This window comes from Pantherophis guttatus, chromosome 5, assembly GCF_059756535.1.
Source record: "Pantherophis guttatus breed Tessera chromosome 5, ASM5975653v1, whole genome shotgun sequence".
In the NCBI taxonomy this organism is placed as follows: Eukaryota; Metazoa; Chordata; class Lepidosauria; order Squamata; family Colubridae; genus Pantherophis; species Pantherophis guttatus.
The window spans coordinates 52,439,434-52,451,949 of NC_142067.1; the positions used below are offsets into that span (position 1 = coordinate 52,439,434).

Sequence of the window (12,516 nt, forward strand, 5' to 3'; positions counted from 1 at the left end):
GTCTCATTTCACAAAGAGCTTTTAAAGGTGATAACCAGCATCTTGAATTGAAGCAAACTGGCAACCAGTGCAGCTTGCAAAACAGCAGTCTAACGGGCCAACCTAGTGGCCACAATATTGGCTTGTAATGAGATAAAAATTTGTATTCCTCTGTAGGAGAATATTTACCTAAGTACATAGAGAAAAGATAATATTTTTACTATTTTTTTTTAGCCTGTGGACATCTCATCAGCACTGACTGAACGGACGATAGCCCAAAAGAGACTTACGGAAAATACATTTGATCTGGAGGCAATGTGCTTGTTAAATCGTGCACAAGAACGGGCAAGTTATAGTTTCTATTTCCCAATTTTATCTTGAAAATTTTATAAAAATCTGAGGAATATAAAATCTTATCAGTTTTACAGATTTCTGGCAGTATTAATTTCAGACTTTTATGTTTCTTTAAAGCTATGTTGTTTACATGTTCCCATACATGCATACGCATTGAATTGTTTCCTTAGGATGAGTGATAAGCAAAACAAAAGCGGTGGGAAAAATAGTAAGCAAAATTGAAAGGAGATGAAATCTAATTTATATCTACATCTACATTTTTCTCTAACTCTCCATGTCTTTCATTTTGGAAAACTCTTTTCTTTGCCCATATAAATATACTGATTCAATTTTTTTTTTAAACTTCTCACTTCTTTGAAGATCTTACTGAATCCAATGTCAGTTTCCTTGATCTTCTCCTCCTTTCCAATTCTTGCTTCACTTGTTTGTTTTGCATTTCAATTCTTATACATTATTTCTACATGACCAAATCACCTATATCTCTTTTATACTGTTCAATCAATTGTGAATTAAATCCATATTCACATGCCATTCATTCTTAACACTATTTATTTTTTTACTACACAAACTTTTTAAATAACACATTCCCACTGCATTCAATTTTTATGTTTCTCCTGATACACCAAACTCTAACTTCTGATTAATGAAGTGGTAAGCTGCAGACTAATATGCAGCAATTTCACTTCTATTCATTTTGTGCAGCAAGATTCATACAATCCATTACCTTTCTTCCTATTTTTATACATTTTAAAATTTCGCTATCAATTTTTTCCTCCTCAGTTAGCAGTTTATCAAGTTTCAAACTTTTTCTCCCATTCTCCACCATTTATGTATAATGTGCAGTCATTTACTCTATTTTCTTTGTTAAATACTAATACCTTGGCTTTCAAAACATTAATTCTTGGATATGTGCTCTTAATTGCATCATATGGTATAGCTGACATTTGGTATACATAATTTGGTTCTCAGAAAATAAGATAGTATCATCTGCATGCAAAATGCAGATTCATTTCTTAAACTTGTGCCTCCCTAATACCATGAGTATTTTTTTCCCCATACATATATTAAACTACACATCTGTACTGTACTTCCTAGTCATTATTGAGCCTTTCCTGGTTTAAAGGTCGTAAAATGGGGCAAAACTCACTTAACAAATGTCTCACTTAACAACAGAAATTTTGGGCTCAATTGTGGCTGTAAATCAAGGACTACCTGTATTGTAGCATAGCTAGTCAAAAGCCTTAGGAAATAATAAGATAGTGTCACACTCTAAGGTACAGAGTAAGGTTTATGTCAAAATAAAGAGTGAATCTTCTGCAGGTTTCCAAAAGTTCTGAAGGATTTTTTCCCCCTTAGAAAAGAATATGGTTCTATTGCTCTTCAAATAGCCATAACTTAACATTTAAATACTGAAATAATGGTAACACTTGGAGATGTTTTCAAGAAAGTATTATTTTAAATTGTTTTTGAAATGAAATGTACCAAGTTTTAAATTGATATAGCAAGAAGCACTATAACAAGGACGTTATTTTGATATATTCTTAATGTTTGGAAATGTTTTAATTAATTACTATGTTCCTTTGTAATTGCAGATTGATGCCTGGGCTGAGCTGAATTCTATACCAGGCCATTTTACAGGCAGTACTGGAGCACAGGTCTTGACTTCTGAACAGTTATCCAACAGCGGTCCCCAAGCGTGGGTTAAAAAGGTAGATGATACTCAGACAGATGAGTCCAAATGTCACATTTTAAATTCCTTTGAAATCACTGGAAGAAGTGATACTGATACTCTTAGGACAGTAATAACATCCTAAAATATATGCAGAAAAATAAATTAAAAGCATTTATTTTTGTGTTTTGTCACGATGTGTTTTGAATTCTGTATTTACACTGCTTAATAGCTCTGTTAGTACTGGTTTGATAGGCGGACTTTAGAAACTGGGAGACTGATATGTGCTCACCTGTTTAGAAATAACTGTTTTAATTTCTCCTAGGGTTACTGTTATTTTGTGCTGAAATTGTCTTGAAATGTGGTTCCAATTCTATGGGCTTTTCTATTAGTTTAAGCTTAGTCTTGATTCTGATTTCAGTACAATTTGGATAGGAACTCACTCAATGGTCAATATGGCTGTAAAAATTCACTTGCTTGCTTCTGTTGTGCACATCTTTGAAAGTGGAGTTTGCCTAACTCTGGCCTGAACTAACAGTATTCTTGGCTCTTAGGAGAAGATTCTAGGATTTTCTAGATTGCAAAGGCAACATTAAGAAGTTATTATCATTATCTTTATTAAATCCTAAGAACAATGGCCATACTTGATGGGGACCTCAGTAGGAGACATGTTGATGAAAGTAGACAGGTAGTCTTTATAAATTGAGGAGAGGGTTTTTTTTTCTTTGTCTGCAGAATATGATTGTGCATATTAATAGGGCAGTGGCAGAGCTAACACACATTTATTTGCATTTATTAGTTGTTCAGAAATAATGCAAAGATAATGAAAATAAAGACTGTTTGGATAGTTTTTGCAGTTGAGTTTTATATGACCGATCCTGGTCCGCTCACGCTCTGTTGCATCTGCTGTTTCTATAGCTGAAATCATAAAGGTGCTTTTAAGTTTGTAGGAACTATCGTTTGAGAATTTACAGTTTTGGAAAGTTCAAAAGACCCTTATATAGTGGGATTATATGCTTGGCAAGTACATTTTTACAGTCTGAATAAACAATTATTTATATATTTGTCATGCTCGCTGATCTATCAGTTAATTTTATGATTGTCTAATTCTGATTGGCTTTTTTCAAAGCCCTGTTAGTTGGAGCCTGCTTGTTTTTTAAAAGCATTGTAGATGAATCAGTGCATTTAGATACAGTAACCAGAGTTTTATATTTGTGTTTTGTTGATAAAATGTATTATATATACTTTTACACTTTTGTAATTAAAATATATGGGAAATACTGTAAATACACTATATGTAAATATTTCCTCATGAAAGGGTTTTCTCTATGAAATAAAAGTGGAGAATTGTTGGTAATTATTAACTTACAGCAGCCATTTTAACAAAAAAGTTCACTTCCATTATATGTCTGGTATTCAGCACCCATGTACAGTTCACAAAAAAGGCCATACTTTCTATAATATAATTGGCAGAGTATCTAATTGGTACCTGCTAATTTTAAGGAAATCTGAAAAAATAGAAAAATCTTGAATCGGGATGTCCCAGAAGATTTTGCAATAACCTTTTTCCTTGTTTTTCACAAGATGCCTGAGTGACACATCTAGGGGCATATCTTTTTTTTAAGCAGTAACTACTTAAATAGCTTTACCCAGCTATTTCAAATTGTTGACTGCTGAAGACTGCTCACATAGCCATTCTTCACAGAAGGCTGAAGCTTTGAAATTAATGTACGTAGTGTACATGTAGCTGCTTCTGTTTTTAGGATTCTAATATAGGAGAAATTTAATTTTCTTAATCCCAAGCATTTTGTTCAGGTCTCTTATACCTATAATAATATTTATATTATATGCTTTGGATTATAAATCTCTCTTTTATAATAGAGTCTGTAAGGGGAATCACATATAATATTGCTTTTTTCCTTAACCTCCTACAAGTCTCAGGCAATTATTCACTACTTGAGAATAGTCATTGGAGGCCTGATACATAGAGTAGGTAGCATGTTACTGGTACTTTTTTTTTTTATAAAAAGTGTTCGTTGGGTGTACAAATAGAGAGGAAGCTCTTGCAGTTCTGTTTGTGAATTGATGTAGTTTGCATTGTGTGATTTCTATCACCTTTGGTATGAAGATAGTTGGGTAGAAAATTTCTCAGAGATTTATGAGATAAGACTGTTGAGCTTTTTAACTCTCTATGGTATTGTATGTCTCACATTTTCACCCAAATTTAGAGGGCTATGTATATAAGACGTTACTCTGTTATTGGAGCTGTCTCCTTGTGAGAATGATTATTTTTTTTCCCAATGAATAGGCAAATCAAAAGCACCTTGAAGCAGTAAATTTTAGATTTTGTTAAGTGTATAATATTCCTAAATATTTTTTATGTGAGAGTTTTCAATTGTATTCCCAGAAAATGTTGGTTTCTTGAATGAAGTAAGAAAGATGGCAAAATCTATACAAAATGTTACATACAGTCTATATGCATACAGAATTCCTGAATGAAAAGTCTTTCTTACAACATTTAAGTTCAGTTGCCATGATAAGCGTTCTTTCTTGCAAATTGACACTCAGTAGGACTTGAATGTTGCATATGATTGAGCTATTAATTTCTTTGCAAGTGAAATCATATGAAAAACAAATTAATTCCCTGTTATTACATATAATAAATATTCCCCATTTTCTTAAAAGAACAGTAGTTGGATATGTCAGATGACTGGTAAAATTTTTCTGAGAAATGAAATGTTAAGTCTACATTGTATCAAGCTTTTTAAAAAACTGACATTGAAATTTGAGTATCACTTAAAAATAAGAGAAGGATACGCTGAGGGTTATGTTTGTTAATGTGCTTTATGTTGTAGAAAGCAAGCCACTTTTAAAAAAGCAATTTGTGTATTTATTTGCTTGAATTTTAAGCAATGTAATTTAAAATGTTTGGGTATTAGGGTTTTTGATATCTTTGAAGAAAGAACAACTTTAGTCTGTTTGCATTATCATCAATGATGTAATCAGTTCACAAATACAAAAATATTAAATTCTTCACAGTACATGTGCAACACATTTCTTTTTAGGCTTACTGTATTTATTTGCTTTTTGAATCACATACATGGTGATTTCTTGAAGAGGTTATTTGTTAAATATTAGGCCAAAATAGAAAGAAAACAATACTAATTGCCCAGTAAAGATTGGTATCTCAAATAGCAGTCCTTTTTCCACCATATTTTTCAGATTCACTCAATAAGTAAGTGTGTTTAGGAGCACAGCCTTAATAACAAATGAAATGAAATCTTGCTTGATTTTCAGACTGTGTCCCATATATTACTATGAAAAATAGTCTTTTAGTTTATAATGGTAACCAAATTCATATTGTCAGTTATTTCCTACTCCAAAAAGAAAAGTCGGAATACTTTTTTCACCAACCAAGAAAATGTTCTTGTGAAGGAAAATGGGATAAGCATGATAGATCTAGGAGAACTAGTAGTGATTGGTGTTTTAAGGAATTATTACCAGGTTGAGTGCTGAAGTAGAATAAAGCGAGTTTTTTGGAAGTTGAGTTCCTTGGATATTCTGAATGCTGTGCTCTTCTGAAGCTTCCCCTGTCCCAGTACTCTGTCCCCCTTCAGGAGGACCTAGATTTCATCTGGAGGGACTGACAGCGCTGATCTTACACGATTGCTACAATGAACAGGAAACCCGACCAGGAATTCCCAGGTGAAAAATGTATAGGAGAAAGCATAATGGTATGCTATAACAATAATCTTCCCTTACTTCAGAAATCAGTGTCTGCCAATATTACTCTCTCCTGAAAGCAATGCAAGATCTTCCAACAAAGTAAGCATTTGTGTAATAAAAAAACAATTGGGGAGGGGGCACTTAAGAACAGGATTGGTATATAGATTTCTCCAATTTTTGCAGAGGTTGGAAAACTGCTGATTTTGGATCATTTTAGGAGCTTAAACCAACGTCTGATGATACTGCTATATTAGATCTCTGTAATGATAAACATACACTTTAGTTTACCTGCAACTTAAAAACAGACAAGAACGTAATTAGTGATTTCATCTAAGGGCTAATATGTTCTGTCATGGAAGTAATGATCTGATTTCTGTCATTAATATGCTTCCGAGCAAGGCTTCTTGTCTCTATAGAAAAAAATTTAGAAGCATGTGAACTGCCTTTTGGCACTTTGGAAGCATTTTTCAATGATATATTCCTGATGTTGTGGACACTGTGGCTACAGAATGCAGATTAGAAAAAAAACATGGATTGTCTGCCCAAACCCAGATAAGAGAATGGAGTTAGATATATTTTCAGTAATTGGAAATTAGAATTTCAGTTCCATTTGCAATTCCTTTTTCTATATTTTTGTAGCCCTTTATCATCTTAGTAGCCTTGATATTCTGCATTTCAAATATAATAAAATACTTTGCACATACATACATAAGCACACATAGCAGTGAATGTGAGTTTTTGTGATATCAATTTAGCTGCAGTGTCCATCCACATTACTTCTCCCCTCATTTTATTATTGCTCCTTCTTTAGCATAATGCTGTTACTTCATAGCTGTAAGTATAGATATAAAGGCAACTCTAACAACTTCACTGTCCCCATTCCCCAATCATATTTGTTTCCATTAAAAGTAAAAATCATGAACACCACTGTCTCTTACATATGGCCATAAGAAATGTTGTTTACTGTATGTGAGAAATATTGATTTGGTAACAATATTCTTTAAATACTTAACATTGGTTTAAGTGAAGTTTCATTTCTGAAGTAATTACAAACTTTGCAGAAATAGTCAGTGGCAGACATGGTCTGCTCACTGTAGTCCGTTCTGTGTTTTTCTTATAGGTATTCACCCTTGCACCCAGGATTGGGTCTTGGCGTTCCCATTTGTGTGGGCTTTTCTTGGCATTGAATGAATCTGGTAAATTGTGATTTCTTACCTCTTTCGTTCCTAACTATCCCTGCACCAGTTTGAATATCATTTTTTTTTCCATTACAGTGGTGTTGAATACTTACTCTGTCAGGCGTTCTTACTGCTAGGTGCTTTTATTAGATTTCATTTGCTCGTCCTGTAAATTAATTTGTAGATCTGTCAGCATTTTTTTACAATAGGAACAAGAAATGGCTTGCCCTAACTAGCGACAAGAAATTTTCTACTTCACTAAGTCTTGTTTAATATAGAGAGATTTAAAGAATCACAAAGGACAAATTGTCATAGAAGCAATGTAGAGTCAGAGCAAAACAAATAATTCAAAATTTAAAAACTTTTACATGTTTCCCATATCATTTGTTGACTTTATAGTTGTCTATTTCAATAATAACCAATCTTGACTTATTGTACCTTTGTACTGGAAAAATATATTAATAATATTGTAGATTTAGTTCCTCCGTACTATGAAATAACATAGTCACCATGTAATGTTATTTCAAGTACTTTCTGATAGTGATTGTTTAGCATTGTAAATAAAATATTAAATGTATATACTTAACAGGCGTTTTATTTTAGCTAGTTTTTACTAGCCAAGTGGTTTCCAGAGCAAGATACGTGCAAGCTGGAATAGACAGGCCTTGTTTAAAGTATCTGGAGGATGTGAGGCCGGAAATAGCTCATATAATTTTCTCATGTAGATGAATCAGAGTGTTGTTGTATTTGACATCAACGACTGTTAGATGTAATTTGCAGGGATATAAAGGCTTGTGGGAATAATCCATACCTCATGAATTAAAATGCCTGGAGTGTTTGACAAGGAGTTGTAATGTGCAATCCAAGAACAACAGAAGAAATATTAAGATTCCGCTTAGAAACCATAAACTTCAGCACCTAATTAAGCATTGATTCCAGTACTTATTTACAGATAAAAAGGATATGGGGATTTTAGACAAAAACTGTTCTTTTTCCACTGGACTTTGGCACATGTTTTCTTTTGGATTCTATCATTGAATTCTGCAACTGGATAACCTGTGAACATAGTGTTATAATCAACTTGATGCGCAATTAGAAAACAGTACTTCAAAAATGTTGTACTGTACTTCAGTACTTTAAACAAAAACTGTACTTTAAAAAAAACACCCCATGTTATATTTCATCTTCGTAGGAGGAAAAAAAAAAGACTATTTAGGATTGTGCTCACCTGCGTTTCAAACAAAAAGGCTTCTTTTTATTTTGCCCCCAATAATTAGGACAGTTTCTGATAAATTCTTGCAACCTCAAAGACCTTCCTGAAACAATAGGTTCCTGGCATTTTTGTGAACTGGATACACATTGGTGATGAAACGGACATTGTTGATGAACATTCTATCATTGCAAAGCAGGTACAAAAGAGGAGTCGGAGCCCTGGGTGACATTGACTGGGGTTTGTATCATACTCTGCATGGTTGCCCTTTTCTAATGAGAGGTTCGTGGAAAGGAGAGGGGAGGATGAAAATGGAAGTAAGTAAAAGCCATTCTAGAGGTGTATCAACTCGAAGCAGTTGGTAACTGGCATCAGCTAACATGTTTCTGTGTACACAAACTGCATGGCTTGCACCAGTCAAACTGTTTCTGTGAGAGGTAATGTCTGCCTCATTTAGCCTTTTCTTACATAAGAAACACTTTTTCCAAAGTAAAGTTCATTTGCATGGAATACAGACATCTATTTAATTGTATTATATGGGCTGATTTAATACTTGAGGAACTCATTTTACATATGTTATTGGAAACACTACAGTTTGCTTTCTTAACAGGGATACAGAGATTAGTATTGCAGTGTGTGCGTATGTCATAATTTTCTGTGCTGAAGAACAAACCTATTTACTGTACACTCAGTTCGCTTTCAGTGCCTATTTTCAGTCATTGAAATGTAGACTGAAAGCAGAGGGGTTTCTATGTATAGTTGGTATGTTAAGTTTTAAAAATGATGTGCTAATACTACACACACAGACACATAAATATATGTATGTACTTATATGTTTGTGTGTGTATATATACATACATCTACACAAGCAGTTTGTTGTGTTGGGTCCTTGGGTGGGGCAGAAAGAGAGATGATAGTTCACAGAATAGCCTGTGAACTTTCACCCCTCTATATGGAAACTTGTTTCAGGGCCAAATCTGCCTTGTAGCTGCCTTCTTGCCACGGTCAATGCCAGCCCTACTATTCACAACACTGCAGCCATCGAGGCCTAGGTACGTAAACGTTTAAGGAGTTTTTAAAGAACTATAAAGCAGAAAGCATTTTAGTACAGTTGATATACTCTCACTAATAGTATGATTTTTAAGGTTTTCAAAACATTTGTCCCGTGTTACTGTTGAACTGTATGGCTAAGCTTTTTTCTTTTAAAGATGCTTCTATCATGCATGAGGAGTTTTGTGAGGGAATTGGTTTTCAAAGACCCAGATTGTTTCTGAAAATGTAATTGGTAAAGGAGTATGTTTTACTCAGTAAGTAGTATATCAAATACGTTTTTGCTTGTTTTAATTATACTTTTAATTTGAAACAATCCATTGAAGTTTTCTAGAAGGATATGCATATATGTTGAAGCCTGAGTTGAATTGTAACTGAAAAATAAGTTGAAACAAATGAACTCATTGCTGAAAATATTAGAAAAGTCTACAATTTTTCTAAAAGTGTGTTAAACAAAGGTGTTTTTTCTTCCCTTTTTTTCCCGCTTGGGTAGGATCAGTTTCTCAGAGCTGCCCCTGTTAGTGGAGGAATGGGAGCCCAACTCATGAGAAAGATGGGATGGAGAGAAGGAGAGGGCTTGGGAAAAAACAAAGAAGGAAACAAGGAGCCTATTTTAGTTGATTTTAAAACGGATCGGAAAGGTGAGTGTCCAGTTCAGTTTACAGTTCTAATATGAACAATCAACTGCTCTTTGAAACAATTATGTCTTGATTTTTCTAAAACCCACCCAGGAGAATGCCATACAATTTTCCAGGGATAAATATTTACCTGGGGAGCATACAGCGAAAAAAAAAATCCTGGTCCTCTGTCCCCAGTTCTTACTTTGGGGTAGGAGAACTTCATAATCTCTGTTCAGGAAGCATGAATTGGATGGATTGGCTGAACCCAGTTTGAGAGTGCATACATGACAAACCACAAAAAGCTCATATAGGTTACAGTTAGTGTCCTAAACTGTATTAAGTAGTTTACTGACAATTACTGTGGTGCCTATAACAATCATTGGTATGAGACCAGGGATTCTTGCCTGCTCAAAGATAGGCTGCTACATTTGTGTGTCTGACCAGAAACCTAAGATTTCCAGAAATATTGTAAAATTTTATTTTAGCTACCATTACTGTTGTAGAAAAATACTCTCCTAATTTTATGACTTTACAAATGTATACATTTTTCTATGCTTTGTGTTGTCTTACATTTTTATATTTCTGGTACAGTTTTCCCCAAAATAAGATATCCCCTGATAATAAGTCCAATCGGGCTTTTGAGCGCATGGCAATAAGGCCAAGCACTTATTTCAGGGTTCAAAAAAATATGACAGGGTCTTATTTTCAGGGAAACACGGTAATCACACACACACACACACACACACACACACACACACACACACACACAATGTGCGTATGTGGTATTAGACCATACTCTATACACATGCCTAGGGAAAAAAATTCTGCTTCAAGCTTAAACTGGCCCAAATGCTAATGGGAATATTCAAGTCATTGATCCATTGCAGAAGTCCAAGAGAATTTGAGTGATTTGGATTCCAAGAGAGTGCTATTCCACAGGGCAGGCTCAGGAACAAGGTACAAGGTCCTGCAGGATAATCCTGTTGAATAGATGGGACTTGGAGCAATTCTGTTGCTTTTAGTGGGGAAAGCAGAGACAATTTGAGATAAGAAGTTAAATATTTAACTGGCCCTGAACTGTGTAGGCTTTATAAGTGATGTATGTTATGATCTCAATAATTTTATTCATAAAGTACAATGATACCATGGTACTCAACTGCGTTGAAACTCATCAAATTTGGTATTCAGTGCATTTTGACATGAAAGTTTTGCCCCGGTACTCATTGTTTGGTACTCAACACACAATTTCGTTGTATTCATAGTATACAATGACAATTAGGCTATAGTACAATTGCAATAACACTTAGACTTATCACAGACGCTTCACAATGCTTTACAGTCCCCTCTAAGTAGTTTACAGATTCAGCATATTTTCCCCAACAATCTGGGTCCTCAGTTTACTGACCTCAGAAGGATGGAAGGCTGAGTCAACCTTGAGCCAGTGAGACTCGAACTGCTGGCAACTGATAGTCATCAGAAGTAGCCTGCAGTACTATTCTAACCACAGCGCCACCATGGCTCCTAGAACATCTTGTTGTTGTCTCCCTTGTGACTCACTACATTATTCCTTATGGGAAATACTTGTTTGGTGCTCATTTTTGGTTCCCATCCTGCCTCCTGGTACTAATTAATGAGTAGCAAGGTACCAGTGTAATTTCATAATTTAGTTAATTTAAAATTTTAATTTTTTTGGTTTTGGATTGTCATATTTTATTTATTAAAAACCTAAGCTGCCTTTGGAATACTAAATATTCAGATAATATCTTTTAACTATACATATGTACGTGTATATACCCAAATAGTATTTTGAGCATAGAGTTTTGGAAACAGAAGATACATTAAATATACCAGTAATTTTTTGTTAACGCTTTCTGCACTCTGACATTGTGGTATAGATGTTAACCAGATGAAAGTAGATTCCTGAAAAGGAATCTCTTGAGCTACACAGGTCATGTAAGAATGCACTATGGATAATTGTTAATGAATCAGAAGCGTAATGGAAATTAAAATTACTTGCATATGAGAAAAAATGGTTAAGGCATTGTGGTGATTTGAGTTTATTGGTTAAACTGGTGTGGGTGATGATTGGAAATGGCATTTTTCTTTTTGCAAGTGTTAGTAGTGTTTCTCCATTTACACTTCTTGGCTTAAAAGGTGTGATCCTAATATAGAAATGTTACTAAATGCCAAGTGCATTAGGAAAGAAATGAGCACACAGCAAATTTAATTCTATCTTTTTTTCCCCCAAGGCTTAGTTGCTGTGGGAGAGAAAACACAAAAGAGACATGGGCCTTTTAGTACAGGGAAAGATCTTTCAGGTAAGATTTGGGGTAACTGATATGTGTTCTGCATTTGAGGAGAGAAATGATCCCACCAGTTGTTCTGATTAGAGTAAAAAAAAAACAGTTTGTATAAAAATATAGCAGTCTTCCTTGTGTACCTGGAAGAGTTTTAAAAATGTTTTTTCTTGTTAAGGCAAACATCCAGTATCAGCTTTGCTGGAAGTCTGTAATAAAAGAAGATGGTCTCCGCCTGTATTTGTACTGGTGAATGATAATCGTCCTGAATATCGCAAACATTTCTTATTTAAGGTAAAATTTAATTATAATATATATAAAAATGCTTTTGTAATACATGAAAGGTAAAATACAGTAAAGGGTCCTTTAATGGATGGGTCTCTGCTTTTGTGATGTTAGAATTCAGTGAGTTCCTTACAGCTTCCTAATTTGA

At 34.3% G+C, this 12,516-nt stretch overlaps 1 protein-coding gene across 11 annotated transcripts in view; it reads left to right on the forward strand.

Annotated features, from left to right (window-relative positions):
- Positions 1-12,516, forward strand: part of SON (SON DNA and RNA binding protein) — a 34,375-nt gene that overhangs the window by 20,476 nt on the left and 1,383 nt on the right. The window contains exons 7-15 of one of the 11 annotated variants that reach the window (XR_015728200.1): positions 214-324; positions 1,926-2,042; positions 5,620-5,707; positions 6,849-6,924; positions 8,184-8,315; positions 9,086-9,168; positions 9,660-9,807; positions 12,036-12,104; positions 12,262-12,377. Coding sequence is in view for 3 of the 11 variants with exons in the window: in XM_034435861.3 (XP_034291752.2) it covers positions 214-324; positions 1,926-2,042; positions 9,660-9,807; positions 12,036-12,104; positions 12,262-12,377 (561 nt within the window). In the remaining 8 variants the exon portion in view is untranslated. Of the gene's footprint in view, positions 1-213; positions 325-1,925; positions 2,043-5,619; positions 8,054-8,183; positions 9,169-9,659; positions 9,808-12,035; positions 12,105-12,261; positions 12,378-12,516 lie in introns of those variants that run through there. The other 10 variants (XR_015728199.1, XR_015728198.1, XR_015728201.1 and 7 more) reach the window with 10 other exon arrangements.